A 27954-nucleotide genomic window follows, 5' to 3' on the forward strand; every position below is an offset into this window, starting at 1 on the left:
GAGCTTCCAGAACGTGTTCACGGTATCACAATGCAGTAAGACCTAGTAACAATCCGACAGCATGGATTTTAGGCCACACTGCCATGAGTTCATCCGATAGTCCCGTATGCTGCTCGGTACCGACAGACTGAGATACAATGCAATATAGTGAGCAACAACAGGTACCCTGGTACATCGTTCCTTCCTCAATTTACCTAAGTGGCCAAGAACATTATAGCGGCACTCATTGAGTGTGACTTAGTATTGTAGTCAAGACGGAGACTTTGACTGCAAAGGCTTGTATTCTCGCGACGAAGAACTTGCCGAAATTCATAGGCATTTTTGTAGCCAAGGATGCTTGGTGCTTTTAAAAACGCCACAAGAGACGGGTAGATTTCGGGACCGCTCCCTTAGGTCTCAGATTAGCAAAAATAAGATCTGACCTGAGATCAGCCCACTTGGGTTCCCCGCAATTTTACGAGATATCATGAGCTTGGTGCTCGGGGATTGGACATTGTTGGCAGCAAGCTCGTAAAAATCAAAGCCCGAAGCGCTAATACATAATTTGGAGAATAAAATACGATCGTGGTGGGCTTGATACGAAATGTCGCGCCCTCAGTATTGAACCATTGCAAAGGGATATGTAGTCAGACTGCAAATAGTATCTGAATGCAGCAGACGAATGGTAGAGTACGAGAAGTAAAATACAACGCTGCGCCTCTTGCTATCTTTCATGACTCTCGCACCGAATTTCTGGAATCGGATCCTCATTCAATCTCTTGGAAAAAACGTGTTGGAGGTAGGGTCCCACTAGGCTCCCGTTTATGATGCAGATCATCATGGCAATTCCCCGCCGGTCTTTGGCCCTTTCAAGGCTACACGAGATGCAACATTGCCAAAAACGTGGGGTGCGCAAACGCAAAAGCGGTTGGAGTTTTCAAAAAGAGCAGAGTTTGAGATTAGGAAATGTGACAGTCTAGCGGTCTGAAGCGGGAGTGTCGGCTAGGTCTGGATTCGGAACTTCGAAGCGCTGGATCTCACGTAGAGGTACAAACTATCGAGTTCCTGATCGTGAGTTCCTGATTCCGAGGCTGGGGCTGAAGACCGAGCAACATGTATTACGCCGAATGTTTCCATCGTGCCGTCAGAAGGCACGACGTTGGGACAAGGTAGCGGGACGTTTGTGAGCTCTAAAGACGGAGTGTCACCTACGCAATAATCGCTTTCTGCCATGCAAGGTACTACTGCTGCCATTGATGTCAATTACTGGAGCTCGGATTGGCTACCCCTTTAGCATGGCGCTGACAGAAACCCGGTGAGAGGGTTGCCACATGGCATGCGCATAATACGGTTGTCTGACTATTTTGGGTGCCACAGTTCGTTAAGGAAGGGCTGCAGGAAGATGGCGCGTCAGCCCTTAACCTTACCGTGCGATCGAAACATCGTATTAGGATTCTCGTGAGGTTTACACTTCTTCAGCTGGTCAGCAACAGCTTCTATAGATTGTTGCGTTTTTCTTACTCCAGCGACGCCAAACATGGCACAAGTTTAAGCCTTTAGATGGACGTTATCTAAGTCGAACGCACAGCTCAAATGCATTATTTCCCGCTTGCTTAGGCGACGTAAAGGAATAAGCTGACACCTCAAGAACTTCCATCTTACCTGATGCGTATCCTCGCTTACGATGACAGCGGACGGCTCCAGCGAGTGCCATCTGTCTACCAGCGTGGGATTCGCCACGCTGAATTCGGCTTGACAAGCCGTATGGATCCTTCATGATTCCGATGGTGTTCATTGCTCTGACGCCAGGTGACTGCGCTGCTAAGCTACTGGGTGACATGTCGCTATCTGTCTGTGTATCGCGGTACCAACAGAAACCCCGGGCGACAGTCCACCAGCCGTATTTACGAATCAGCAGTATGCGGCATGGTGACTCGGTTCGCAAGGCAATCTCTCAAGATTGTTTCTGATGTTTCTGGCAGGTTGGGTTGTGATACCGCATTAACGTGCATTTGGGCTTCCTTCGACGTCGTATTATTGGAACTAGAGCACTCTTTTTGGGTCAGCCAAACTCACTTCTCGAACGGTACTGCGGTCGGGATATTCGATATTGCAATTGCAGCAAAGGTACATACCGGAGGTAGGGTCAGATAACTTGGAAAGCTCAGAAAAGGGGGAGCATGCCGAATGCACCACGCCTCTGGCTTGCCGAGTGTCAGGAGCTCGTTGACATATTCCTCATTAAACTCAAGCCATTACGGAGAGCCCGCATGGTAGCGAGTAAATGGCTTGCCATAGCAGACGCCATCACAGTCGAACAGCATCAGCAGACGTCGTTGAGAGAAGAATGTTTGAGAAGATTTGGGTGGGGTTTGCTAAGACGGAGAGGGCGGGAGCCATCATTTGCAGCCACAGCGCCGCAGCAGGCGACGGCAGTGATGGTGGGGTCGTTGATGTCCTGTGATTCCCTGACCACAATGTCCCTGCATTTGGGGAAACCTCCGACTGGCTCATGTTCCTGCTTCTGAAGATCGTGATAATGCACTTTTTATCGAACTCCAGAGCAAGATGCTCCGAAATCGCTTCGCCGTACGAAAGGCGAATAGCCCTCAAACACAGCAACATTCCAATGTCCAGTCCCACCGGATTATTCTAGGGCGCTACTTTGTTGCCTCATTCCAGCATTACGATACACGAATATGCTATTATCACTTTGCAAGCACATGTTGGCTTGGTTTGTCCTCATGCTTACTGTTTAACTCTTGACCAAAGCGTCTGAACGACGATTCAAAGAAGCAATGAGCGATAGGGATAACGAGAGATTAACTCCTATCCAGTCAGAACTTTTCGTCGATGATATGAAGCTTGATTCGTCTGAAGCCATGACATTTAATTCAGTACGAGCATCTGCTAATAGGGTCTACAATTAATCTTAGGTGTATTTACGAAATTTCCAGAAAGACAGAGAAGGACGGTAGCAATTGATACTTTTTGATGATCACTCTTTGACGATCTCAGTGAATCCCGCAGAGATGCTGGTGCAAATGGAACTTGTCGCTTTGTTCGATGCAAACAGACTAGGCCGCAATGCTTTTCGAACAAAGAGGCTCATACTCTTCTATTTCTGCTCGGTAGAGGTACGTTTCTTTTCCAGAGTCTTCCCTTCATTCTTGTGCATTATTAACGTATTCTGGCAGCCTTACAAATTTGGCAGTAGCTCGTTGGTCCATCAGAAACTGTAATACTCACATAACTGATTTCAAGCACCTATCCTTCTACAGCTACCTCAAATCATTACCGCCAGCACAATTATGGAAAGCAATCATAACCCAGTCGATGCGATTCTAGACAAAGAAAGCTTTAGGAAGACTCTTCTTCTGTACCGGAGTAGTTCTGGACGTGATCTTGAAGTCAGGTTGATTTCGAGAGATCAGAATCTCCTAAATTGGGCAGAATATGACATCAGCCCCTCAGAACTGCCATGGAAAGCGCTCGAACAAGCTATCTTTGTCAAAGATGTGTCGAGAATTGAAAAACTCTTTCAAACTTGGGCTTATGACACCTCAATACTTAGTCCAAGCCAACGAAGAGCAGAGCTTGAGCGACTTCTCTTCGCTGCTGTGAGTTCGGGTGACAGAGCCACTGTCAAACTTTTGCTTTCAAAAGGCGTGCAAAACCTATCGTCCTATGGTCTCCCCCGCGGAGAGCCACTTATCACAACTGGTGGTACCTTCGAGGAGATCTTGGACGACATTGCACAGGGAGGGTGGGAGTTTCAGGGACACAAACTTACTTGGGTAACCCGCCGTCCCACGATTCTTCAAAGCATAGCTGACTGACCTTGATTAGTCAATCCGCTTTTGACCGGCAAGAAAGGTTATTCGGCTGGCTTCTGAGGAATGGCGCCAACCCTAATCCCTCCCATGGCTACCCACCCTTGCTAAGAGGAGCTGCAAAATGCTCGAGTTCAGCGATGCAACTACTTTTTGATTCGGGAGCAGAATTCAATGATCAAGCTATCTTTTGGGCCGTTCGAAGATACAAAGGTGATCCTGAAAAAATACCAGTACTTCGGCTTTTGATCCAGCATGGTGCGGACGTCAATCTCGTTCATCCCGGTGAGAGACTCGGGCTTAGCAGCGCACTCCGATTTAGCTGGGTATATCGTTATACCCCGCTAATTTTAGCAATTCAGTTACAAGACGTAGATACTGTGGAATTTCTTATCCAGAGTGGCGCAGATGTCAATTTGAGATGGATTCTCAACGGCGAGGAAAAGTTATCACCTCTGGAGTTTATGTTGATTTCTGAAAATGAGGAGTTGAAAACAATGGGGGCTTACTTTCAGCAACTGGAGGAGTAATTGAAGAACTTGTAACCTGAAGTGCTCAACTGTCGGCGTCAAATAATTCGAAGAGTGGCGACATTCTAATATTCTAGGTCAGAAAATGTAGACTAGAATCAAAGGGAAGAGCCTATAAGTATTAAGTAGCAAATACATTGTTTGAGGTGCTATGAAAGACACTTTAGCAGATTCCGCACAAACTACATGCCAAAATAAGTTTTCCTACAGGTTGTATATACGTCGGCTTAAATGCAATCGAGTGATGATGATAGGACAGGAGACGAGTTATTAGTCATACGAAGTTGGGATACTGGATAAACACTTGGACATTATAACCACGCATCGTCACATATGTTTCTCACTGATGTAAGAGTTAATTCTTTCAATGCTATGGAGGATGTCACAAAAATAATTATTGCTCGCTTAAGAGGGGGTTGATGCTCTTTCCACCACTTGACGACAGAATTATATCTCCGCGACTGCGTCTAAAGTGTCTCATATCATCTATCATTATAAATTTCTGTTCTTTTTTTTTGTCTTGCATAAATTCTCCAGATCTTGTAACGCAAGTGTTGCAGAACATTCACGGTTGCGAAGTGTCGAAATGCCGAAACTGTGGAGAGTGCTTACGCCTTATCTTAAAGTTCTGGCATTATTAAATTCAGAAGAGTGCACGCGACCTCTGAATTATTATGATCTAGATCTCCCATTTTCTAATCTTAATGATTACCAGCGTGATTATTTGGAGAAGTCAATTTTCTGGTAGATCCTACACGTCTGAACCGACTTCCCAGTACTTCAACCACCAGGTTGTAGATCCACAATAACCAAAATAAGCGCCCAAAATTGCGGTACTGCATGCCATGAATCTCAAATGTTTATTCCTCGCTTGCAACATAATTCAGCGTCAAGAACGGATGATATAGTAAATGTCGTGTATTGGGTTCGGGTGGTCGGCCGGGTTTGCGATTGCCGAGGGCCTCAGGGGGGCGCGAGAGTCGGGCTAATGCATGTTGCTGCTTTTATTGTAATACCAGGGGGCAAACATTCGACACAGGTCCTGGACCTGCTAAAGAATGGGCTTCATGCGACTCTCACGGAACCCACAAAAGAGTTGAATGATATTTATCTTCTAAAATGTCATTTATGACAGACTACAAGTAATAAGAAGAGTGGATTGTGGAGGTCACCTTCTTACTATGTTTACTCTCTCTCGACTCTTCTCTACTACAAGCTGTATTTTTTAGCATGATAACTCTCCTAAATTGACCAAAAAAAAAAAAAAAANAAAAAAAAAATTTAACGCTTAACAGCGGAGGGGAGTATAAACTGTAGTGAGAGTGGATAGAAGAAAGGTGTGGGAAAGAGGATGTCTCGTAGTGATTCGGGAGTCTAATCTGAAAGTCATGACACTTTGAGACGTGTGATTTCAATCTCGATTACCTTTCATTTCACATACAGTACTCTCTGCTAATTAAGATAATTGTGGTGAATTTGCAAAATTTGCTTACCCGAGAATGCGAAGAATGTCATAAGTGAAGGAATAAGCTCGCTGAAAAGTTGGTGTTGCCCTACTTCCTGCAACCCACAAGACCAGTTCTTTGTCTTTTGATAGTAACTACAAGATACTAGCTCTTACAAATCAAGAACATGAGATATTTCCAATTCAGGTGGAAAGAAGGAAAGCTGAGACATATCGTTCTTGACGGGCTTGTAGAAGAAGAAGGATCCGTCTAAGTGTTTGTTTAGATAATGTAAGTTATAATTTGATAATACTATGATTACAATGTTTCAATAAAAAATCTAGTGGATGTTGTAGTAAAACCACTATAATGTTACATCAACGGATGCAGGCGTTGCACGAGTGTCAGGAGATCTACCAATTCCGCGATTTTCGAGTCACTCTTCACATCCTAATTGAATGAACCACTCTTCACTGCTACGAAGCATCTTCTAATACTACGTTTAGTTCTTCTCTTTTTCGTGGGTTTTTCTTTTCAATTTTCTTCTTACCAGAACGCGTCGGTTGGTGTACAATCTAAAATGACTATGCTATTTCAAAGCAAACGCAGATGCTTTTATAGTTATGTTTAGTGTTCTTTGCGAGTATAATTAGTTCTTGTTTCCCACTCGCCACAGCATGAATTAACTTACTAGAAGTATGGTGCTGATTCCTTCTTAAGAATCAATTCGAATTTTCTTCCAGACTAACAGTTTTCGTTTTGAGAACTTGGTCCGGGCCCACAGACAAACCGATCATATAATTTCAGACTGGCTTTTTTGTAATTACATGTAGCTTGGGCGGATGGCGACTCTGGTGGGTGAATATGGCAATGGATAACCTCATGACCAAACGGCAAGTGACGAGGGTAGAAGATTGTAGAATTAAAGCAGGAACCTAACAACCATTCACTTCACATAAACGGATATTGTGATATAATCCTGCATCTGGCCGTAAACCACTTTCTCTTCTTTTCATAACTTTTACTGTTGTTGTAGCAGACCCTTAACGATGAAATCATCGATCGTCCCAAGCACATACCAAACATACAAAGCGGGTACACAAAAGGTCTTGTACTGGTTGTACGAGAATGCTTTGACGTGTGGCTATGTTCCGAGTCCAAACAGAGACGAGTATAGTACAGAAGAAGAGGAAAAGGATCAGCCAGACCGCAGGAAAAAACACAAACCTAAGCCCAAAGCCAAGAAAGGTAAAGGGAGCAAAGCCAAGGGCAGCGGGAAGGCAAAATCCAAGAAGTCAGGAACCTCTTCCGAGTCGTCAGAAATATTTCTTCCTGTAAAAGAGTACTTGGTACTTGCCGAAGCAAGTAAGTTCATCTACAATTTATTTAGGACTTCCGTCCGAAGGCTTATTTGAACGACTGTTAGTTGCTGCCAATCATCCAAAGATTTAAGTTCCGAGCTGGGTGACAGATATGATTAAGCAAGTCATAGCCGGACGGAAAAAGAGTGCGAGATGGTTCTCTCGTCAGGCCTGTGACACCACTAGCGAAAACCTTGAAGAGAGCAATTTTGGACACAATCATTTCATTGGCATATTAGAGTCTGTACGGGAGATCTTGGTCAAATTGCAGGAGCCTGGCAGCGCCACAAGCTCGACGGCAGACATGTGTGCTGATGATGACAGCGATCCACTTGCGGGCATAACAAACATTTTCGCTATCTTAGAAATCTAGCCGGATACAGAGCACACGATGACTGAACCTGCACCATCAGCTGCTCGAGTGGTTATTATCGATACTCAAAGTGAAAATCAACAAAGTTCAGAGGAAATCTTGTGGTTGAGTAAGCATGGCCGATTTACGATCCTTATTTTTTGTGTTGTTTAAAAAATTCACAACCTACTTGGCGAACTGTTTGAAACGACCGAATCTGCTAACTGCGCTATCTGACAGTATATTGCTTCTTCGAAGACTTCAATATAGTTCGCGAGCATGTCAAGGACACATGGAAAACATATCACCAGGGTGGCTCGGTTGACCTCACAACTGCAGCATTATCAACAAACACAGCCTTCAAGATCTTAAAACGCTCCGAAGAAGAATTGATGGCAGAACTACGCGAACCCGTTCCTGGCCGGCTCTTTGAAGGGCTTATCGGATACAACGAAATTCAAGGTATCCTATACACAGCCACAGCTTTTGCAAGGGGCATGAACGAAGACAATAAAAAAAGGCCCGAAGACCACTACAACTACGCCTTGTGGGACATCGCAGATTGGACTGGATTATCAGTCTTTCGCCTTCTATCCTCTTACTTGGAACATGTCCAACCGAATCAACTTACCGTCAGCCCACCTGGAATTTATGGCAAGCTAAACCTCAAGCAAGTTGTTTTAGAACCTCATGAGAAGTTCATCCAAGATAAGATTCTTTTACATGAATTGTTTCTACCAGAGATAATGCTCATGTAAGTAAGAATTTATACATCCTTTTGTCATAAGCTCCTCCCTATTTTTGGATGATATAAGAGACCTAACCGACTCAAAACTATTTAGCCGACAGATCAAAAGAAAGGAAAGCGATTTAGGCGTAAAATTCCCAGCTGAGGATGAACTCACAGCCGGAATTTTAGAGTCGGCACGCACCAAAATCATTCCCATATGGCTCGTTTTAGCTGTACAGATTCAGTAAGTGCCATACAATTCAAATTCAGTCCTACCTTACTACATTGCATGTTCTGCTTCGTTAGTACAATTTAAAAAGAAGATAAATCAAGTTACTGTCGCCAGTATGAGGTGGACACTGCCATATTTTACCTCGACCTTATTCTGGACTAGAGAATTTTGTTGTGCTAATCTCTTATTTCCATAGTTTAGATATCCATTACATTCTACTTGAGGACACCGCACGACCCCATGCTGAACTTACCGCCGCGACAAGGCGAGCTGTCGTTACCGTTGCAGTTTATCAGAGCTTCTCCGAAGATATGCATCTTGCTAGATGGCCTAAGTCCAGAGACGACGCAATAGATTACTTCGTTAGCGGATGAAACCAATTTATTTTAACAGACATACTTGATCGCTTGCGAGAGGGAGGTTATGCAACAGTCGGTCTATCTACAGAAGGAACTTTTGTACTCCTAAAGAGACACCCAATTCTCTGTGGAATGATGTTATTTCATGTCAATATAATCATGCAACAGTTTGGACTGAAGCTTGTTAATACTTGGGGCTCCCTACCGATGACTCTCCACCTTTATAATGCCTGCCTCTCGGAAGGATTTCTGCGAAAGCCATGGTGAGTCCATATTCGAGATGAAACATCGAGCGGAAGCCAACACGTGAAGTTCTGTTTCGTAAGGCACTCTAGAATATCCATTGACTTATGCAATAGGCTCGACTTGGAATGCTTGATTAATTATAATACGGCCAAGCGTATATTTGTTGGAGATCGCCCTCGTACACGTCAAGATGTAAGTTACTTCTGAGGCGTCACTGAATCCAAAAGCAGTGAAAGCGCTTCTTTTGATAGCTCAAGTTCACGAAGCCATGCGGCCGAGAAATGCTGTTTGGAATGAAATTTTGCATAATCTAATAGCACATCTACTGACGAGTATTTAGTACCTGAAGCGCTATCTGCTCGCATTAGGAACTTCTGTCAGTAATTTTGCTCCCAACCAACGCAATCAAAGAGACAACTTTAAGCTGGCTGCGAGAAAGAGCGGCCCTCGTCAATTGCTAAAAGAGTCTCGCATGGCAAATGTATACATTAACCGATACTTTCGATATTGGGGAACACGAGGTGATAGTAATGAACACTCTAGTACCACTTTAGCCGCGATCGAAGATCTACTTGCCAAAATTGCAGCTCATCCAGATGCGAATGAGAGCAATGATAACGAAGAAAAGAGCACAATGAATCACGAACCAAAGGCAACGCGGATATCAAATCACCCAAATCGTAAAATCCCGTCCAAACCCGCAAGACGCCACAAGCTGACCGCAGTCAAGCTTTTACAAGCCCTGGAATCTGTTATGCTCGAAGAAACATTTGCGTCCAAAGTTAATTATTTCTCGCTTCACATGCGATGCTTCCGACTGTTTAGGACCATCCAGTCTGAGATGGAACCTACCCTTACCAAATATTCCATGTTCGTCGAGGAGGACTCCCAGCTGCCTATACTTGTAGGATACATTTTTCGGGTTGTTTTCAGCGGCGACAAGGAATTTGAGATGATTCCCAAGGAGTATCAAAGTTCTGAAAAAGGCAGCGAAATTTTATAGGAGGTCGGTAAAATTCTTGACAAAGTGATTGCGAAGGATGGCGAAGTGGAGACTGCTAAAATCAAGCAAGCTTCTAATGCTTTCAAGGGATTCGAGTTTATGTTTGAGGAAGAATCTGTTTTAGATTAGGTATATGCAGTGAATAGATCAAACAGAAGTTATGTATCCAATAATCAAGATTACGCGTCACAAATTGCTGCCAAATCCCACTTTTCTCCGCCTGGTATACTATAGACAGCCCTTCCAGTCAGTGGTATCGTAGCATTTTAACGTGATCTGCCTTCGAGTGATTAATAGTTAACAAAATATCGTATATTAAAATATTTCACCAATGGTTTTCAATAAGAACGTCAGTAGCCTCTATTACCAGTAAGTGGGTCATTTAAATATCCTTTTTCCATTAGACTTTAATTTAAATAGATAATCAGGAGATCCTGCCACTTATTTAGATCTCATCAAGTCAATATATTTACACAGATTAGTTACGTTAATTGTAATCCAATTTCAACCAGCACCTTAGTAACTAATATCAATACCATTTTTCTACTAGATAAAACATACTAACTCAATATTCAAACCAAAGCGTTTAAATCTGTGTAACAGATAACAAGAACACAAACACGTGACCAACCAGCACTAAAATCTCACCTCCCCTCCAACCTCCCCTCCTCTCCAATCCTTCTCCTAACCTCCCCAAACCCACACATCACCCCTAAACCCCATAAACACCCCCAAACCCAACCTCGTTCCAACCCAAAAATGGCCTCCCAACCTTCCACCCCTCTAAAACCCTCCCTCCTCTACACCATCTACTTCCTAACCTTCGAACCCCTCGCCGCCCTCGGCGGAACCTACCTCGCCCTCTTCAACCCCACCCGCTACCTGCGCGGCACTTTACCCTCAACCATCCCCACCCCTCCCATAAGCCCCCTAATCTACTCCCTGCTCGTCAACATCGGGAGTTTATACTTCCTGTTCGCCGTTGCCGAAGGCGTGGTTTTACGGCTGACGCGGAAGCGAAGTGTGTGGTTTGCGGTTTTAGGCGCGTTTTGCGTGACGGATGTTTGTCATTGTGAGTTTATATTTCTATTTTAGCGTGTAGACATTTTGGGTAATGTACAAAGGGGGGCTGATCTTGATAGTGTATGCGGTGTATATTTTGGATCCCGAGAGGTTTTTTGCGGTGGGGAAGTGGAATGGGGATGAGTGGATTAACTATGGGACGCTGAATGCTGGGTTGGCGTTGAGGATTGCTTTTATGTTGGGGTTTGGGAGGAATTGATCGGACGTGTTGTAGTAGGTTGTAGATGCGGAGGTCCTTGGTGCTTAAGCTCAGGATTTTTGCTAAACCACAATGAGCTTCAGAAGACAGGCAAGGATATTTGCTGTCCATTGTAATGTTTGGATACCACAAATTCAAGCTAGTCTAAGTAATGGCCTCGAGTGTGGAGCAGATGTTGGTTAAAACTATTAAATGGGTATATTTCTAACCCCTCTCTGGATTTTATGGGAAAGTGTATCAGTTCAAGTATAGAACGAATCTAGAATATCCAATTGAGCACCTTCTTAAACTTACCCGCCGTCGTCTTTTCCTTCTCCATCAACTTCAGATCCTCCTCGGAAACAGTATGCACATCGCTTTCCAGATCCATGTTGGCATACGACACAATCTTGGTCTTCTTGAACAACTTCCATCCAACATACATGACAAGCATGACCACCAACTGGATGTAGTAACTGACAAAATCAACAGCTGCAAACTTAGGGCTAAACGAGCTCCAGCCTTGGACGAGAATGATGAAGATGTTCAAGACCACACAAATCCAAGGTCCCCATGGATAAGTCCAATTCTTGAAAGGCAATAGATGTTCTTTGCCTTGTGCTTTCATGGCACCTCTGAAACGGAGCGAGGTGATACCGATAGAAACCCATGCGATTTGATTTGAGACTCCGACGAGGTTCTGCAGCCATGTCCATAATTGACCAGCGCCGATAAATGAAGCGCCAAAACAGAGGCCAGCAAGGAAACTGGTCGAAAGAACCGCCACCCATGGGACCTTGTTTCGATTTAATTTCGCGAAAACCTTTGGAGCATGGTCATCGACTGCGAGGGAGTAAAGTAGTCTGGTTCCAGCGAAGAGCGCGTGATTTCCAGCTGAAATGACACTGGTAACAATGACGGCGTTGATAAAACTTCCAGCTGAACGTGCTCCAACTTGTTGGAAGATGATCGTGAAAGGAGAAACAGCTGAGTCTCTTTTCGACAATCCTGGAGTGTTGTATGGCACATTAAGTCCAATAAGCAGCACCGAGCAGATATAAAATATAAGAATTCTCCAGAAGACATTCTTGACTACACGGGGGATGTTTTTGGTTGGATTAGCGGTTTCTCCAGCTGTAATCGCAATTGACTCGGTGCCGCCATCTGTATGATTGTTAGTTCTCGGTGTTGTCGACCTGGTGAGAAACTTACAAGCAAAAGCTGCGGTAACGAATACAGATGCAAAGCCTCCGATACCTCCAACAAAAGGTGCATCACCAACACGCCAGTTCTTGCCTCCAATATATCCTAGCCCTTGATTACCACCTGCATTGGAGACAATTCCCAAAATGATGAATATCTGATTTTGTCAGTCGCGTAAAAGAATCAGAGTAAAAAGCATTACGAACCGTAATTGTTATGACTTTCAAGAGGCAAAGCCAATACTCAATTTCACCGTAGGCTCTGACCGTAACGATGTTTGCCAATATCAACACCGCCCAGAATATCAAACTCAGCGCCCAACCAGGCATTGCTGTGTCCCAGTATGCAAAGACCAATTGCAAAGCCACTAAATCAGCAGCTGTACTGACGGCATCGTTGAACCAATAGTTCCAAGTTAGAGCGAAGCCGAATGCATCATCGACGAATCGGCCAGCAAACGTACAGAAGGAGCCAGCAATTGGTACAAAAGCAGCCATCTCTCCGAGGGCCATCATTGTCATGAGGACGGTGCCACCAACGATCAAATAAGCGATGAGCATTGAGCCAGGACCACCCGTTGCAAGCGATTTTCCAGTTCCTAGAAAAAGACCAGTTCCAATCGTTCCTCCTATCGCGATCATCTGAACTTGACGAGCTGACAGCTTGCGCGCAAGCCTGTCGGCAATAACAGGATGCTCTCCATGGATGGTAAATGCCGGATCTGACGAGGAGTGTCCTTCTACATCTTTTCCGTTTGGCTTGAAGCCTTCATCAGCCACATGAGTATTATTAGTATCAGAAAATCGTGACATTGTCTCCTATGTATACTGGAACGTATACTGGAATTGATGTTGTAGCTAATATGTCGTGGAAGTCGATCTCCGGCTAAAAGACTCCCAAGTGACGATCCGTCAAGGGCAAACCTTATGCCAAACTAAAGGCAACCACAATCAAGATGGAAAGCTTCGAGAATAGGAACAGAAGAAAAGAAGAAGAAATATTGCCCAGTCGCTTGACATATGGCAAGCATTTTTTCAACGGCCTTACCAAAGCTTGGACTCTTGGAGGCTATTACGAGATTTCTATTGCGTGCTTCACGAGCCCATGACAACTTCCTTCCTGAACAGGCCGAACCAAGAATTGGCGCCATGCTTTTTGGTTCATCAATTGAATGTGAATGGCCCATCGTCAGTTTGAAGCGCAACGTCGTATGAAGGTTTGAGCGGCGAAGTGTTACATTTAAGAGATCTTCATACATGGTTGATGTGGAGACCGAAGTTGCTCGGCTTCGGTGCGCTGCAAATCCACGGCGAAACCATCTTTTACACGTGATACGATTGGCTAGCCACATTACTGCTCAAACAGAATAGAATATCATAACATTACATACAAGAACAACTGTTTGACTCGTCTGGTTAAAAATGTCTACTTGGTCCAGATAGTTCTTTCTGAACTACGTCAAAACGTGGATGTTAAAAGTGGACCAGTCACGTGAGAATTACCGTGTCGACCGCTAGTTCCTGTTCCCCTTCTCATTACCTCTTATCATTAGACTAACAAACATTGAGTATTCGTTCTTTTCAGCAAATCTCTTCTCTTGTTATACATCACAACGTTCGAAATAAATCCAGTCATGGAGATCGACCAGTCAACTTCCTGCCCATTCGAGGCCTTACCAACCGAGATCCGCTGACACATCCTCAGTCTGATGCCAACTTACGAAACGCTCAAAACGCTCATTCGTGCCTCTCCGCGGTATCTCCAAATGTATATGTCCAACACAGGAAGATTCTTAACCTACGTTGTAATGAATCGAATCACACCAGCAGTACTTCCTGCGGCAATGGAGGCTCTTGCCTGGCGCAAATTACTCGAAGCACCTGCCGATGAAGACAAACAAGTCAAATTCATAGCGACTGCGAAGCCGCTTGTTTTCCACAAGTACATCGTGAAAAGTTTGAGCCCACATACTTGTAGAGAACTTCTTCTATTTCATCCTTTGGTTGAGGAGTTTATCTCAGATTTACCTCTTCTCGATTTGCATTAATCGATGAATGTATTTCCACGAAGGCGTCTGAAGTAATGCTTAATGCTGCGTCATTGTCGGGATTGGAAACCTTCAGACTTGCTAGAGCCTTTTATCGCTTCGACCTTTTCGCTCATCTTTCGTCCCACCCTAGAGATAGCAAGGTCTTAGAAACCACCATGCACCTCCATGTCTTAGCTATCCACATCGGACACACATGTCTTCTGGATTCGCTCAATGACTGGGAATTGGAGGAATTCTTGTGCGTACACAAGTACGTGACCGAAAAAGGATTTGAATTTCTTGACCGGGTAGAAGATGATGTCCTAGCAGAATGTATCAGCAACGGGCTCACCGCAGGATCCGACACTTCCCCTATCACAGACTGGGCAAACGCTCATCCCGAGTTCTCGCAAGCAGACTCACCACACATCAATTTCTTGGACAGCCTGTTAACACGAGGCTTGAAGTACGTGCGTGAAGCATTAGCCCAGGACACCCCAGAAAGCAGACGTCGTTACCACACGGAAAACCTGAAATACATTCCTTCACCAGAAGTTTACAAATTAGTCGACATCATCGAAAAACTCCCTCGATTCTCCACCTTCTCCGAAACCGAGCTCGCCGCTTATCACAAAGCCAACAAACCCGCCATCGAAGACACCCAAACATCCAACCCCGGCTTCTGGACAGCACTAAAATACTACCGCGATCACCAACCTATACCCGGGCGGCACAACTTCTACCACTTCCAAAACCTCCGACAATGGGGCTACGCAATCTGGAGTCAGGAGACGTTAGATCGCCACCGGCTCCCTGATGACGGGTCAAGTATGTTCCTGTATAATTCGGGGAAGCAGCCCATGATAGCGTATGCTTGTTATCAACATACGATCTTGAATGACGTGGGCCTTTTGAACTTCTCTGCCGGGGATGTGGTGCATTCGACGTGGAGGAGGGGTGGGAACACCGTGGAGGGGCAGTTGGAGTCTATGTGGAATAGGGAGAATGGTGAACGTATGGAAGCATCGTGAGATGCCTGAGTTTGTGGAGACATATAGCTGTGATGAAATTCGGTTTAAGTGTCATTTTTGAAATATTGGCACTAATATATTTGCCGTCTGTCAAATGTCTGCGGTCTCATTGTTTATCCGCTATTTGGATGCCAAGTCGTCACTTCACCATCGCATAGTTGGAATTTCGCAATTAATACATCAGACAAAAACGTGGCTTCGAGCAGTGCCGTACGGTAAGGTGTTTTGGAATGAGCTTGGAAATCCTCACCAAATCAGCCATGAACAGTTTTGTTCAAGTGTATTCCACTGTTGTTTTACACGAAGATCTCGTAATATTTACGGTGAGCAGGAAGTCTTCGGAAAGTTTTTATTCAGCAGTGGAATCTAGATTTATCTTGAGAATAATCATACCATGTAATGATATCTAGGAGCACGTTGCGAAGCTGGGCAATACGACATCACGGCTCTTCGCTTAAGCCATAGCATTTACTCATCACTTCATCCAAAACACTCAACAACCAAGATCAAACAATTCCTTAATTTCAACAACATCTATGCTATATACACCTCCCCCTTACCCCTTCCCCCTCCTTCCCTCTCTCTAAATCCCCGTCGTATTTCCCGGCACACAAGCAACCCCCACAGACCCCTGAATCCCATCACACACAATCACAGGCGGACTCCCCTTCGGACTCGTAAGATCGATATCATCGAGTTTGATATTCGAACACACGGCGTTGGGCGAGCACGTCAACTTTGCTACTTTGCGTCCGTTCACGCCGCTGCTGGACCCGGTGAAGTTCTGGAAGTGGATGTCTTTCATGTCGACGCGGGAGGGGTAGGCGGCGCATGTTGACTGATAAAGAGAGTTAGCGAGGGTATGGGAGGGAAGGAAATGGGGGTGAGACTTACGGCGTTGACGTTGAAGTAACAAGCGTCGAGTACGATTGGCCAGTCAACGTTATAGTTGTAGAAGTTCTTGAAAGTGACGTTTTGGATATATCCATATCCGACATTCGGGCCTGCCCATCCCTTAAGTCTCGCGCCATTCTATCACAAATCAGCCGCTACTCAAAATCTCGACAACGCGGATACATACCTGCGCATTCAACATAATTACATTCTCAATCCACGCATTATAGATATAATCCTTAACTCCCGCATACTGACCGATACTCCCCATACTCACGCCATGCGTGCCATTACAGTACAGATTCTCGACGAGGATGTTGGAGGTATTCGGTTTAGGACTGAAACAGTCGTCGCCGATGTTGACCCAGGCGTTACGTACGGTGAGACCATCGACGTTGTAGGAGTCCCAGCCGTCGGTGTTTTTGGGGAGGTTCTAAAACACAGAATTTAGTAGGAGGACTGTTGGGGGGAAGGGGAGACTGACTTTGTTGGAGGATACATTCTCAATGATCACGTTGTCGTAGACGACGTTCTTGGCTATTAAAGGTTAGCGAGGATGTGAGTGTGAGAGGGGGAGACAAACAAGTAACCACGAAATTCGTCCAACATGCTGAATTCTTGAATCTTATGCCCTCGATATACAAATTCGTTGCATTCTCAGCATAAAACAAATTCGGTCTCAGATAAGTATTATTCGGATCCTATCCCATTCATTAGCCGAGCTTCCATAAACCCACTGTTGTGTCTGAAGTATTTACTCACCAAAATCTCCAACCCAGCAAACCCATCATACCAAGCCTGTCCATTCCCATTCAACGTGCCATTCCCCCAGATCCGAATATCCTTCCCGCCCCACTTCCAATAACTAATACTCTTCTGGAACGGATGGTAATAGTAGTTACTCTGCCAGTACTTGATATCATCCGTAAACAAGATCTCACCCTCGAGATTGAGCTCCACATTGTTGAGGAACGTGAGATCGAGTTTCTTGCCGATGACAAAGGTTTGACCTTTTGGTAACACGAGGGTGCCGCCGTGGTTTGCCTGCTTGAGACCACGCAGGAGGTCGACGGAGATGTCGTCTTTGGCGTTGCGCGAGGGGCGAATGTAGATCTTGCGACGGGAGTTGTGGTGAGGGGTGTAAGGACAGTGTTTGCGGAATTCGGAGGGGTTTTTGGGACCGTTGTAGTGGTGTTGGGTGGAGGTTGTGAGGGTGGAGAAGGTGGTTAGGAGGGTGGCGAAGAGGGTGAGGGTGTTGGTTAGGAGCATCTTGACTGTGGACCTTGAGGGTGCTGAGAGAACGAAGGGTGAAGGAAAGGATGAATTGGAGGTATATAAATGTTTAGATGCAAGGCTGATGCTACCATTCCCGGAAGAAGTCCATTTTCAAATCCACCAACAATAACAAGAATCAATGAAATAGTATTGACTTGGCAAACCCATCGCCATATTTCTGTCCCCTCAACACAAGGAAAATCGTTCCCGCCATGGCAACACAGCTGCAAGTAAAGAACTCCATCGAATTGTGCAAAGTACTCGAAAAGTACCTCACGAGGCTGAGAGCCAAGCCTCTTTAAAGTAATGTACGAATCGGCAAACTCAATTGACCTTCTCCAGATCCCCAGGATACGATTGTTGATTCGTGGTTTAATGAATAAGTAAAGGGGAGTAATTTTTCCGCGAGCGAGATTGCGGGGGCGGGGTACGGGGTAAAAGTCCCGGGGGACCACTCATGGGGAAGCGACGTCGTACCAAGAATGGCGAAGAGATGCTTGTCATTTTTCAAGAGTTGCTTGTCGGTGTGCAAGACTTGCTTGTCGGTATTCAAGAGTTGCTTGGTTGGTTACAAGCATTAGAAAACATATGGATAGGTTTGCTTATTTGCGCCAATGAGGTGGGCGGAGGGAGCTTGTTTTTAGGGGTCTTGGGAAAGATGGCTTTTGAAAGTGGATTGAGGCGAAGATAATTGAGGGTCTGGGAAGTTCAATAGTAGTAATGTATCTCCGGAAGCAAGTGAAGTGGTGGGAATTGAGAGTTCCTGGGAATCAAGTCACCCGTTGCGATTCAAAGAGAGACTCACCTAATAATCAATTTGACCCAAGCATGCTGGCTGCACATTCTCATTTTGGCGACTAGCATAACGGCTTGTAAGCGATCATACGCATCAGTTACTATAGAAAGAGTGTGGTATGTGGCACAAATCAAATTGCCGCCCAGAAACACTTCCACTTCCTCGCGCTTTGCAGGGCAGCTCCCTATGCCTGGAAATTCCCGTTACCATGCCCATGGCTCTCACTTACCCACCTATCATAGTGAGCAATCTAGTTCAAATCCCCGGGACAAGCACCACACATTCTTCCATCGGTAACACCATACAAGACCTCGTAATCAGAGTAGATGGACGGAACCGTAGCATCGAGACAATGCTTCGCCTTACCAACAGCAATCGAAACCTTGAGATCCTTCATCTTCGCCTTATCGACGAGTTTACCGTGTTGCTAACTCTATCAGTAAAAATAAGTGAACAAAGGGTAACAACTCACATCCGTAACTCTCCAGTGCAAGTTATCCTTCAACCATTTCCCCACACTCGCCTGCGTAAAATCATCAAGACAAACACCGCCCTTCCCCTTCTGCTTATTCCTAATCCACTCGACCAAGTGATCAGTAAGTACAACTTGGCCGGTCGTCAAGACTCTGTTGGAGCCAGTGGCTTCCTTTTGCTTACGACAAGTTGTGCAGCCTTCGACGCCCGTGCCGCGAGACTCAACGGGGGAGGAGAAGTTGTAGATGATGCCGACTTGGCCTGGGTTGCTGGAGTTGCAGAGTTGACTGGCGGAGAGCCGTTGTTTTCCGTTTGGATCGGTGGCTTTTGGGATTGTGACTTCGCCGAGGAAGACACGGATGGTAAAGGGGTGGCCGCCGAGAGCCCATCTAGAGAACTATTAGCGATGATTATGCTTACCGGAAAGAAGAGACCCACCGATCATAGAGGATATTGCAGATATAATCCTGACTCTCCCAAGAAAAGTCCACAAACGGCGCGTGCGCACTACCGCCAGGTGCACCGCTGCTAGATTGATTCCCACCAGGCTTCGGCTTCCAGCCCATCATACCCCCCAAAAGACCACCACTAACATCACTCAAGATATTAACACCAGCCTGAACAGTGTCGCTCGCGACGGAGACTGCTTGTCCAAGAAGAGTCTCTCTCAATTTGAGAAGCGCAGGTGGGAAATTTTCATATTTCGCCGACTCCTGGGAACAGGCGCTCATGAGTTTCTTGGCTGTCTCTTCCATTCCAGGAAGAAGCGTGACAGATTTGCCAGTCGTAGAATATTTCTGCTCAAGAGTCGTTCGGATTGCGTTCTCGTACTTCGTCCTGGAAAAGCAACCGGCGTTGTCCTTGTAAGCGGGAAGCCATTTTTGAAGTTCAGGGTAAGTGTAGCCCATCTTCTTGGGGTCGCGGATGTCTGCTGGTGTCCACTGTTGAGAATTATTAAATCCAGAGACCATAAGAAATGAGGATGGGCAAATAGTAGGCGGAGGGATGACTTGTTCGCAAGAGAGACTTACTTTCACGCCAGTGGTAGTCTTATTGAATGGGGTCAATTTGGTATTGACGTCGACTTTTCCACGATTGGGATCATCCCAAGCCTCCACATATTTATTCGGATACAACTCCTGCCAGATAGCAAAAAGCCGATCGACGTTACAGTGATGGAGCCTTTACCAGTCAATAAACTTCACCTCAATCAGTAAAAGACCGTGACCTACCAAAAGATCGGATCAAAACTAGCAACCCCAACATTTCCCATGTGGCCAGTGCCACCAACGTGTCCATGGACATTATTATGAATATCCTCAACACTAGAATATTGCTGAGGATTTTGACCAACCTTGTAAACACCAGTGGCGAAAACATTCCAGGTTGGCACGTACTTCTCAATGAACAGCCGATAAATGGCTTCAGGGAGGGTGTTGGACTGGGAGGCCTTGGAGGCACGAAGCATACCAGTGATGTTTTGCCAGTTTTGTTGACCCTCTACCCATGCGGTTTGGAATTTCGGGTCGTTCGGGTCAGGTGTTTCGGGGTATCTGGACGTGGACTTGGAGAGGTTGTACTAGAAACTATCAGGAAATGTAATGGTAAGGGAATAGATGGACATACATGAAGTGTGCCCTCAGGTTCCTCAACGGCCGTCACACCATAATCACCAAAAGTAGTTTTCCCCGGGTTCATTTGCGGGACTTTGAATCTCCACATCGGATTCTCAACCTTCGCAGTCCCAATCTTGGTAAGCACCTCGACCGTATCAACGGTAAGGAGGTATGGGACATTGGGACCAAATTTAGCCTGATTTTGCGGGTCTGTCCAGTCTGGTCTCTTCACAGCGCAGTCCCAGAAGGGAAGACGCCAGGAATCAGCAGCTTTGTACAGACCTGCATGATCTTGGGTGGCAAAGGTCTTGGGAATCAACTTGACCATGATCTCGTAGATTCTCTGTTCGTACAGAGCCAGGTATGGTCTGTGCCATGGAGAGAACAGGACACTGCCGTGGACACAGTACCAATCTTTCTCTGGATCGTTTGTGTCCCATGATTGAAGTGGTTGCCCGTGGATTCCTATGTGATCATTAGTATCTGGCTTATCCGTATAGTTGTTGTACATACCAGCGATTTGGAAGTAAGAGTCCCGCTCATTCGGATTCATAGACTTGAATTCGTTCAAAGCATAGACGAACAAGGACTTTTGGTAGAGAGTATTCTTATCCTTAGCAAACCACCACTCATCAAGCTCCCTCCGAATGGGAACTTGTTCTCCTGGACCCAAGCATTTTTGAATGCCCGTAATTGCGTAGGTCGCCATGTTTACCACTGATATTTCTTGTACCGTTGAGTTGATTTGAGAGAGTTAGATTGAGAGGGTTATTGCATCATGTATGAAAAGCGGAGTACGCACCCTTATATATACGTGCATTGATCCCGCTCTTACAAGATTTGATACCTTGAGCTCTGGTGTGTCGCAAATGGCATCACAGACCTCAAGCCATACAAGGAGGTTGCAGTCTGCAGCACCATCTCGAGTACGCTTTTGGCAAGGCTGTGAACTGAATGATCAATTTGTGAGATCTGAGACGATTTCATTTTGGCGGGGTAGTAGTGCTGTGGCATGTAGCGGCGTCCCATGTCGAATCATTACAGTCCATTCCCGGGTGGCGCTCATATAGGGAATAACTCATTGGTGCTAAGACCCTAACACACAGTTCTTGTGTATTGTGGTACTTTGACTGCACGATAACCCTTCCCCCGAAATCCAGGATATAGTAAGTTTGACCAAAGCCATCTGTAACAGTGACGCAGTCTCATCACTTCGCTGCTACGGCAGAAATTCCTTGTGGACTATATCTTGGTGAAAATACGAGACGAACGCTTGAACTGAAGAAGTCAAATTTAGAGTCAGATACCTATTGAAAAGGCTAAGCGAAGGGGGCTGTAAGACTGACTTGGATTTCCCGTACGTACCCAATTCTGGGATACACTTCAATTCGACTCGGAAGATGGCCAGATCTCAGCTCCAACTCTTGCTGCCCCGCCCTTGATGTTACGTGAGATGGGTGGGGTGTGCGATGGGTGGAGGACTTCCTGCTGAAGGGACGAAAAGCCACAACAAAGTCCCCTACTATGTGTTAGATGACAACTTCGGATCAGGTTACCTATCACTTTGGACAGTGTGTGTGTACAGCCGGGCTAACAGCGCCAGGAACGGAACTAGGAAGCACCCCCCGATCCGCTGTGTTTTACAACATGGGTTCATGATGACACCAGGGAGGGGGTGAAAACAAAGTTGTGCTGTTTGCAACATGACAGCGCAGGTGATAAAAAGATCAACGATGCCAAAGCATGATTGGAACCCGAGGGGGGTCCAATGAATATATCCATCTTCGCACAATTATATGTGCAACACGTTCCGATACAGACGGCACGCCAATGGCGGCTGCTTTTTGACTCTATCTCATCTCATTTATTTTCTAAATCTCAGGTCGGCCATCAGCCTATTTCCAAAGGTTACACCTGTAGGCACAAAGTTCGCTCAATAGTAGACTCAATGATATACGCACCCCCGCATGCTCCTCCATACTCCGCTTTGAGCTTCATGAAAATGACAGTCTCGAGCCCAGTCCATACGCCATGCTTCATGCAAATCATCAGAACCCCAATGCTACACAACACAAACAACTAATATGCAACAATCACAACCAAAATTTCCTCCAGTGAACAAGATCATTTCCTACGTCAACCGATATCAGACATTGTTTTTCGATGATCGAGCAACACCTTTCTCTTTTTTAACCTTGCCCTCACCTCGTGTTGGTCGATCTTCTTCTACAACGGGGGTGGGTGCCTTTGCTTTTCGTGCCGGCTTTCTAGCACGAGGTTGCTCAGAGTGCAAGTGCCCCAATTCCTCCATAGCCGTGTTGTTGTGCCATGTCAAGCAGCGATGGATAGTATGATCGGCATGCGAGTCCTTTTTCCGAGTAGACATACGCTTATTGCCTAGATCAATAGATTTGTCCTCGGTGGGATTGAGATATTCCTTGCGTCTCTCCATATTTTGGACGATCCTATCTCGATACGCCTTCAGTTCTTTCGCAAGCTTGATCTCGTTGGTACCCCGAACATCCAGCCATCTGATGAGGCCATCGAGTTCTTCTGGATTGTCGTAGTAACCCCATTGGTGCGCGGTAAAGACGTGAGTCGGACCTTCTTCTAGTTCCTTTCGCTCCGGCACGGTCATGTTGAATTTGGAACGATACTCGTTTTGCCACTCTTCCTTCATTTCGATATAACCGATTCGCTCCATATCGTCAGGGCCTTGAACCCAAATACAACCATTGGCATATTGCGCAACGGCAGTTGAGCTGTCAGGAAGTCCGCCGTAAGGCATACCATTTCGTTCAAACCAATAGTATCGGTTCCAGAAGCGATCCTTCCCTAGAACTCTTGTACGTGGGCAATCTGCTTCTCGAAGGTCATTGTCAAGGATAGCAATCTCTTCCTCCGCGTCCTTAATGGCGTCTTGTTTCTTTTGAATGTCTTTTAATAACTTCGTGAACTGCTTCGACTGCTTTGGTGCTTTGGCCTCAGCCTCTGCCTTTTCTTTCTTCTCTTGTTCGGCATCACGCTTCCTCTTCCGCACATTAGCTCGATCAATTCCACGTCGTAACGATCGTCCCTTGTGAATGCCTTCGTCCGTGTCAATAACTTCATCATCCGCCCCAGAGTCTGGAACTTCTTCGTCGACATCGGTCATCTTGGTGTCAACATCAGCAGCTTTGGCGTCTGGAACATCGGATGGTGGCATATTGGCCGGTAATAGAACTTTCTTTTCTTCATTGAGCAATCGAAGTTCCTCCATCCTAGTCAAATTAGCATGCACTCGAGAATCATGTCAGCTGACTTACAGAGTCTTCCGTTCTCGTTGGAAGCCGATCTTCTCTTTACGGAAACCGGTCATTTGCTCGCTACACTCCTCCATATATCCTCGGATGGCTTTCGTCTCGGCTGTTAGAATACATAGGGTTTGCAGGATTGAGATGCGAAGGTTGACATCGAGCTTCGCATATTGTTGTCGAGCAGTTTCTGGTGTCGGTTCCATTGTCAGAGGCGCGAGGTGCTCTAACAATGGATCGTATTTTCCATTTGCCCGGTGGCCTTTGGAGAGTTGATAGAGAAGACCGACAACAATAATTTGCCACCCACTATTTTTGAAGTCTCTCTTCCTTAAACGGTCTATCCAGCCTATCTCTGTTTGCATATCGGCAGCGCGGTGCAGGATCTTTGGCTCCTCCTCCTCTGACTTAACATTCGCCTCTGCTTGGATCCTAGCTTGTTCTACAGCTTCGGCTTCGGCTTTTGCAAGACTGCTTCTGGTGGCACGTCCTTTTGGCTTTGGCTCTGGTTCTGGTGTTGGTTCCGGTTCCGCCGCGGGCTCTTCACCTTCTTCTTCCTCTTCTTCCACTTCCATCTCCGGTAATTGGACATTGACCTTGCCACCATCTACTTCGGAACTGACGAGAAGCTTTAGTACAGCACAGTGTATCTCTACAAAAAGCTGACAATCAACGTCCTCTGATGAAAACTGCATGGCTTCTACAAAATCATCAAATGTAAAGGAATCCAACTTGAAGATCTCGCAATAGACATTCAAGGTATCCCATGACTCTAGTAACAGGCCTACTGATTCCATCCTAATACCATTCCCATCACGAGCTTTACCGCTATCTAATGGTGTATCTTGGGAGAAGTACTTTAGAGGTGGGCGTTTCGGACCTTCAGGTCGCGGCCCGACTTGCAAGTCCTCAATAGGATATTTGATTGGTGGTGGCGGCGGAGGAGGCGGAGGTAGCGACGCAAGAGGGGCGAAAGCAAACGTTGAGTTGTGAAAGTTAGCGAAATGAGGGCCAGCTCCTGGGGGTGGGCCATTTGCTTGGAAGGTATGAGAGCCATATGGAGGTGGGGTAACGAGTTGGGGAGGGCTTGCTTGATGTGAACCAGCCATTGACATTTGCTGAGAAGGAGCTGGGTTCAGATAGGGCTGCTGTTTTTGCTTAAGTTGCGATTGTTGAGCTTTGCTCTTATGACTCTTTGGTGCTGGCTTTAACTCTGGCAAACGTGCCTGAGGTACGCCGTTACCTTGGAAACTAGAAACCATTCCCTCAAAATCTGGTCCATTTTTCTTTTGCGCCTGAAACTGTTTCCTCTCCGCGGCTTTGCTTTCGTATCGCAAATGGGGTGGCACTCGAGTGTCGATGTGATACACCGCGGCAACATCATGCTTGACCAGCCAGGGAGCGCCAGTCCATGCCTCACGGGTGACTGTCTTCTTGATGAAAGATCTCAGAACCTGCTTGGTGAAGATTTTACGGTCTCGATTAATGTGCGCATCGTCCACAACCGCCTCCTCCGTTGGTCGATTGTCCAAACTGACAAAATATCGCGAAAATGCAGGTTGTACGGTGCCATCCGGAAGAGTCTTGCTGCCGAAGCGCGTCTTATCTCTGACAATTCCCGTCAGTCTTTCCCCTGTTACTACATGGACTGTGACCGCTTCGCCGGGGTAGTAGTCTGCTCGGAACTCCTCGTAGATCAGGTCAACCAGTGTATCAATTCGAGATATCGTTTGGAATTGGACGCGCCGTAGGATCGGGCCCTTCAGAGCTTCTGGAAACGCCTCCTCCACTTCTTGCGCGCCAGCTAGCTGTTATAGAGTTAGTGGACCGGACGCGCCTCTGGCAACAACATATCTTACCTCACTTTTCAGTGCCTCGAAAAATGATAGCCCTGAATGTCCGCTAATCTGGCAGATAAAGCGTCGCTGTCTAGGGTCAGTAGCTTTCTACATAGTGGCACTATCGCAACTAAGCAGAACTGACCTGCTTGTAAAAGTCCATCCTGAGACCTGAGTTAGCCTAAGTAAATACACGCGGGCTTTTGGGCGCATACCGAGTCAGGTACTGCTCATAGTCCACAAACACCTCATTCGTCTGCTTGATAACCCATACCTAACACAAATATCAGCCAATGTCTTGCGCCGCGCCCATCGGTTGTAGGATCTCTACCTCCTGATCATCATTCTCAATCACTGGCCGAGGCACATATTGGACCGGTTTTCGCTTGAATAGAACCTGGACGTGTTAGATTACAGTCTGTTTGGGGATTTCGAGGTATGCGTACCATCTTGGCGCGTCGTGGAGGTTGCTGGGTCTATGACGAGCGTGGGAGAACCTGCACAAGGGGGGTAGTTAGACCGGATGCCCCTCTATGAATGTTTGACGGCAGCTGCAAAGTGACTCAATCGCTTGGAATGAATGTAGCACCTCGAGTTCTCCTTCTTGTAAACACAGTCCGCTGAAGACGGATCAAGGGCGGGCGCGTGGGTAGAAAGGCGGGCTCTGACTGCGAGAGAGGCGGAAGTGGAGGAAGATATAGAAACGTACTGTTATATGTTCTTGACGCGTCTATTGACCTCGCTTGTGTTGAAGGTATTGCATGAAGTCGTGGTTTTGGCGTTGAGCCGGTGGTGTTGGGTTGAAAGAAAGCCTGCACGGTTTGCTCGTTGCAAAAGTTGGGTTCGTGGAGGAGGAGGGTAAGTTTCTCTCGAAGTGGTTGGTGGCTCTGCGTAGCCCGGACGTATCCCGGCACCCTGGTCTAGACTAGGTAAGGAGCGCGGTTGGTGGCTCGAAACAGTCCCTCTCGGATAGGGACCACAAAGGCTTCCCTCTTCCGCAGCCAACATCAAGGACTTGAGGAAACTCACCAACTCTCTTGAGCTTGATTTGAAGCTTGAAGCAAGGTCTTTCGTTTGAGTACCTCATTGTATAGTTGAGACTCATCTTGCAAATGTTATTGTTGAATATAAGCATTTTCAATTGATTGCAAAAACGGTAGTCGAATTTTGCACATCAACCTCGACCCCAACTTGTGATGACAAGCGGTTTCTACATCGCTAATTTGTCTGTCTCGCGCATCTACTATTGTTAAATTGCTAATTACACGTGTGACAATGTCAAATGATGTTTGGTTGTGCTTTAAAAACTAATCTAGGCTGTATTTAAAGGTAGGGAGTAGATCCCTTGGACCTTTGCCCACTTATAAACCATGGTAAAAGCAGATAATGGGACTTTCACATAAACCATCGGAGTAATGCTATACATTAAAACAGTAACGGTAGTAGTTTACAACCAGGTTAGCAAGGCCGGCCTTTTCAAGATCTCCATGATTTGCCAGTCCGTGGCCCCGAGCATTGTTGACGTCGCTGAATCCATCCCCCTTTTCTTGTGAGCGAGCTTAACCGAGATGCACGCCTTCCATTGGCATGGCGAGGCAATAACAGATAGCAGGCAAAATAAATGAAAATAAACCAAGTCAATCATGTCGCTCACCCTCGTGGTTTTGAAGAGCACTGAAAATCACAGTAATGCCACATCATACCCCAGGGTGCTAGGTGGGAGGCGAGCCAGACAACGCTTCCAAGCGAGCGACCCACCTTTTATGCCCGCCCGCCTAGTAATGTTTTCACTCACCCCCGACCACTCACCGACCATTGGCATCCAGCCTGAAGCCAGCTTCTTACACTTGTCAGGCCTAAGTTTCTCACCCTCTTGATCTAAACACCTCGAAAAGAATGAGAAGGAAACAGCTATGAAAGAATCTCTTGAACATCAAAATATCGCTTAAGCGATTCAGGGGTTGAATCTACCAGTTTATATTTCTGACATTGTAGCTAGCTAGTAAAATATACGACCAAGAATCCTAGCCAACTCCCAACCACCCCGATTGCTGAGTATGAACTCGTAAACATCAACGGGAGGAATTCGAATCGCGGTCCCCAGATGATTCGGTGTAATAGACTGCAATATACAATCAGTGGGATGCTAACTGCGATGTAGAGCAAGCTGAATC

General features: G+C 46.1%; 10 protein-coding genes across 10 annotated transcripts; 4 read left to right on the plus strand and 6 right to left on the minus strand.

Annotated features, from left to right (window-relative positions):
* Window positions 1-1546: 1546 nt before the first annotated feature.
* Window positions 1547-1819, minus strand: GLAREA_09910 (uncharacterized protein; the record flags this gene model as incomplete). The annotated part of the gene is made up of 1 exon (XM_008086506.1): window positions 1547-1819. One exon carries the CDS (start codon window positions 1817-1819, stop codon window positions 1547-1549), a length of 273 nt encoding a protein of 90 aa, XP_008084697.1.
* A 1471-nt stretch (window positions 1820-3290) lies between these two features.
* Window positions 3291-4342, plus strand: GLAREA_09911 (Ankyrin repeat-containing protein; the record flags this gene model as incomplete). Its single annotated transcript, XM_008086507.1, has 2 exons — window positions 3291-3745; window positions 3829-4342. The coding sequence occupies 2 exons, from the start codon at window positions 3291-3293 to the stop codon at window positions 4340-4342; spliced, it is 969 nt and encodes a 322-aa protein (XP_008084698.1).
* Window positions 4343-6836: 2494 nt separating this feature from the next.
* GLAREA_09912 (uncharacterized protein) lies at window positions 6837-10070 on the plus strand (the record flags this gene model as incomplete). Its single annotated transcript, XM_008086508.1, has 7 exons — window positions 6837-7152; window positions 7741-8254; window positions 8343-8474; window positions 8659-8824; window positions 8990-9084; window positions 9181-9259; window positions 9408-10070. 7 exons carry the CDS (start codon window positions 6837-6839, stop codon window positions 10068-10070), a joined length of 1965 nt encoding a protein of 654 aa, XP_008084699.1.
* Window positions 10071-10829: 759 nt separating this feature from the next.
* GLAREA_09913 (uncharacterized protein) lies at window positions 10830-11352 on the plus strand (the record flags this gene model as incomplete). The annotated part of the gene is made up of 2 exons (XM_008086509.1): window positions 10830-11142; window positions 11213-11352. 2 exons carry the CDS (start codon window positions 10830-10832, stop codon window positions 11350-11352), a joined length of 453 nt encoding a protein of 150 aa, XP_008084700.1.
* A 259-nt stretch (window positions 11353-11611) lies between these two features.
* Window positions 11612-13346, minus strand: GLAREA_09914 (uncharacterized protein; the record flags this gene model as incomplete). The annotated part of the gene is made up of 3 exons (XM_008086510.1): window positions 11612-12495; window positions 12544-12691; window positions 12741-13346. 3 exons carry the CDS (start codon window positions 13344-13346, stop codon window positions 11612-11614), a joined length of 1638 nt encoding a protein of 545 aa, XP_008084701.1.
* Window positions 13347-14331: 985 nt separating this feature from the next.
* GLAREA_09915 (uncharacterized protein) lies at window positions 14332-14481 on the minus strand (the record flags this gene model as incomplete). Its single annotated transcript, XM_008086511.1, has 1 exon — window positions 14332-14481. One exon carries the CDS (start codon window positions 14479-14481, stop codon window positions 14332-14334), a length of 150 nt encoding a protein of 49 aa, XP_008084702.1.
* A 135-nt stretch (window positions 14482-14616) lies between these two features.
* On the plus strand, window positions 14617-15594 carry GLAREA_09916 (uncharacterized protein; the record flags this gene model as incomplete). Its single annotated transcript, XM_008086512.1, has 1 exon — window positions 14617-15594. One exon carries the CDS (start codon window positions 14617-14619, stop codon window positions 15592-15594), a length of 978 nt encoding a protein of 325 aa, XP_008084703.1.
* Window positions 15595-16177: 583 nt separating this feature from the next.
* GLAREA_09917 (Pectin lyase-like protein) lies at window positions 16178-17757 on the minus strand (the record flags this gene model as incomplete). The annotated part of the gene is made up of 6 exons (XM_008086513.1): window positions 16178-16432; window positions 16489-16626; window positions 16676-16921; window positions 16973-17025; window positions 17072-17189; window positions 17251-17757. 6 exons carry the CDS (start codon window positions 17755-17757, stop codon window positions 16178-16180), a joined length of 1317 nt encoding a protein of 438 aa, XP_008084704.1.
* Window positions 17758-18809: 1052 nt separating this feature from the next.
* On the minus strand, window positions 18810-21358 carry GLAREA_09918 (Di-copper centre-containing; the record flags this gene model as incomplete). The annotated part of the gene is made up of 7 exons (XM_008086514.1): window positions 18810-18986; window positions 19032-19422; window positions 19472-19974; window positions 20065-20215; window positions 20266-20612; window positions 20660-21114; window positions 21163-21358. The coding sequence occupies 7 exons, from the start codon at window positions 21356-21358 to the stop codon at window positions 18810-18812; spliced, it is 2220 nt and encodes a 739-aa protein (XP_008084705.1).
* Window positions 21359-22795: 1437 nt separating this feature from the next.
* On the minus strand, window positions 22796-26885 carry GLAREA_09919 (uncharacterized protein; the record flags this gene model as incomplete). Its single annotated transcript, XM_008086515.1, has 9 exons — window positions 22796-23909; window positions 23955-25750; window positions 25802-25867; window positions 25926-25944; window positions 25996-26054; window positions 26112-26177; window positions 26227-26256; window positions 26519-26700; window positions 26810-26885. 9 exons carry the CDS (start codon window positions 26883-26885, stop codon window positions 22796-22798), a joined length of 3408 nt encoding a protein of 1135 aa, XP_008084706.1.
* Between the last annotated feature and the right edge of the window lie 1069 nt (window positions 26886-27954).

The sequence above is a fragment of the Glarea lozoyensis genome, assembly GCF_000409485.1.
Source record: "Glarea lozoyensis ATCC 20868 chromosome Unknown GLAREA4, whole genome shotgun sequence".
Lineage (NCBI taxonomy): Eukaryota > Fungi > Ascomycota > Leotiomycetes > Helotiales > Helotiaceae > Glarea > Glarea lozoyensis.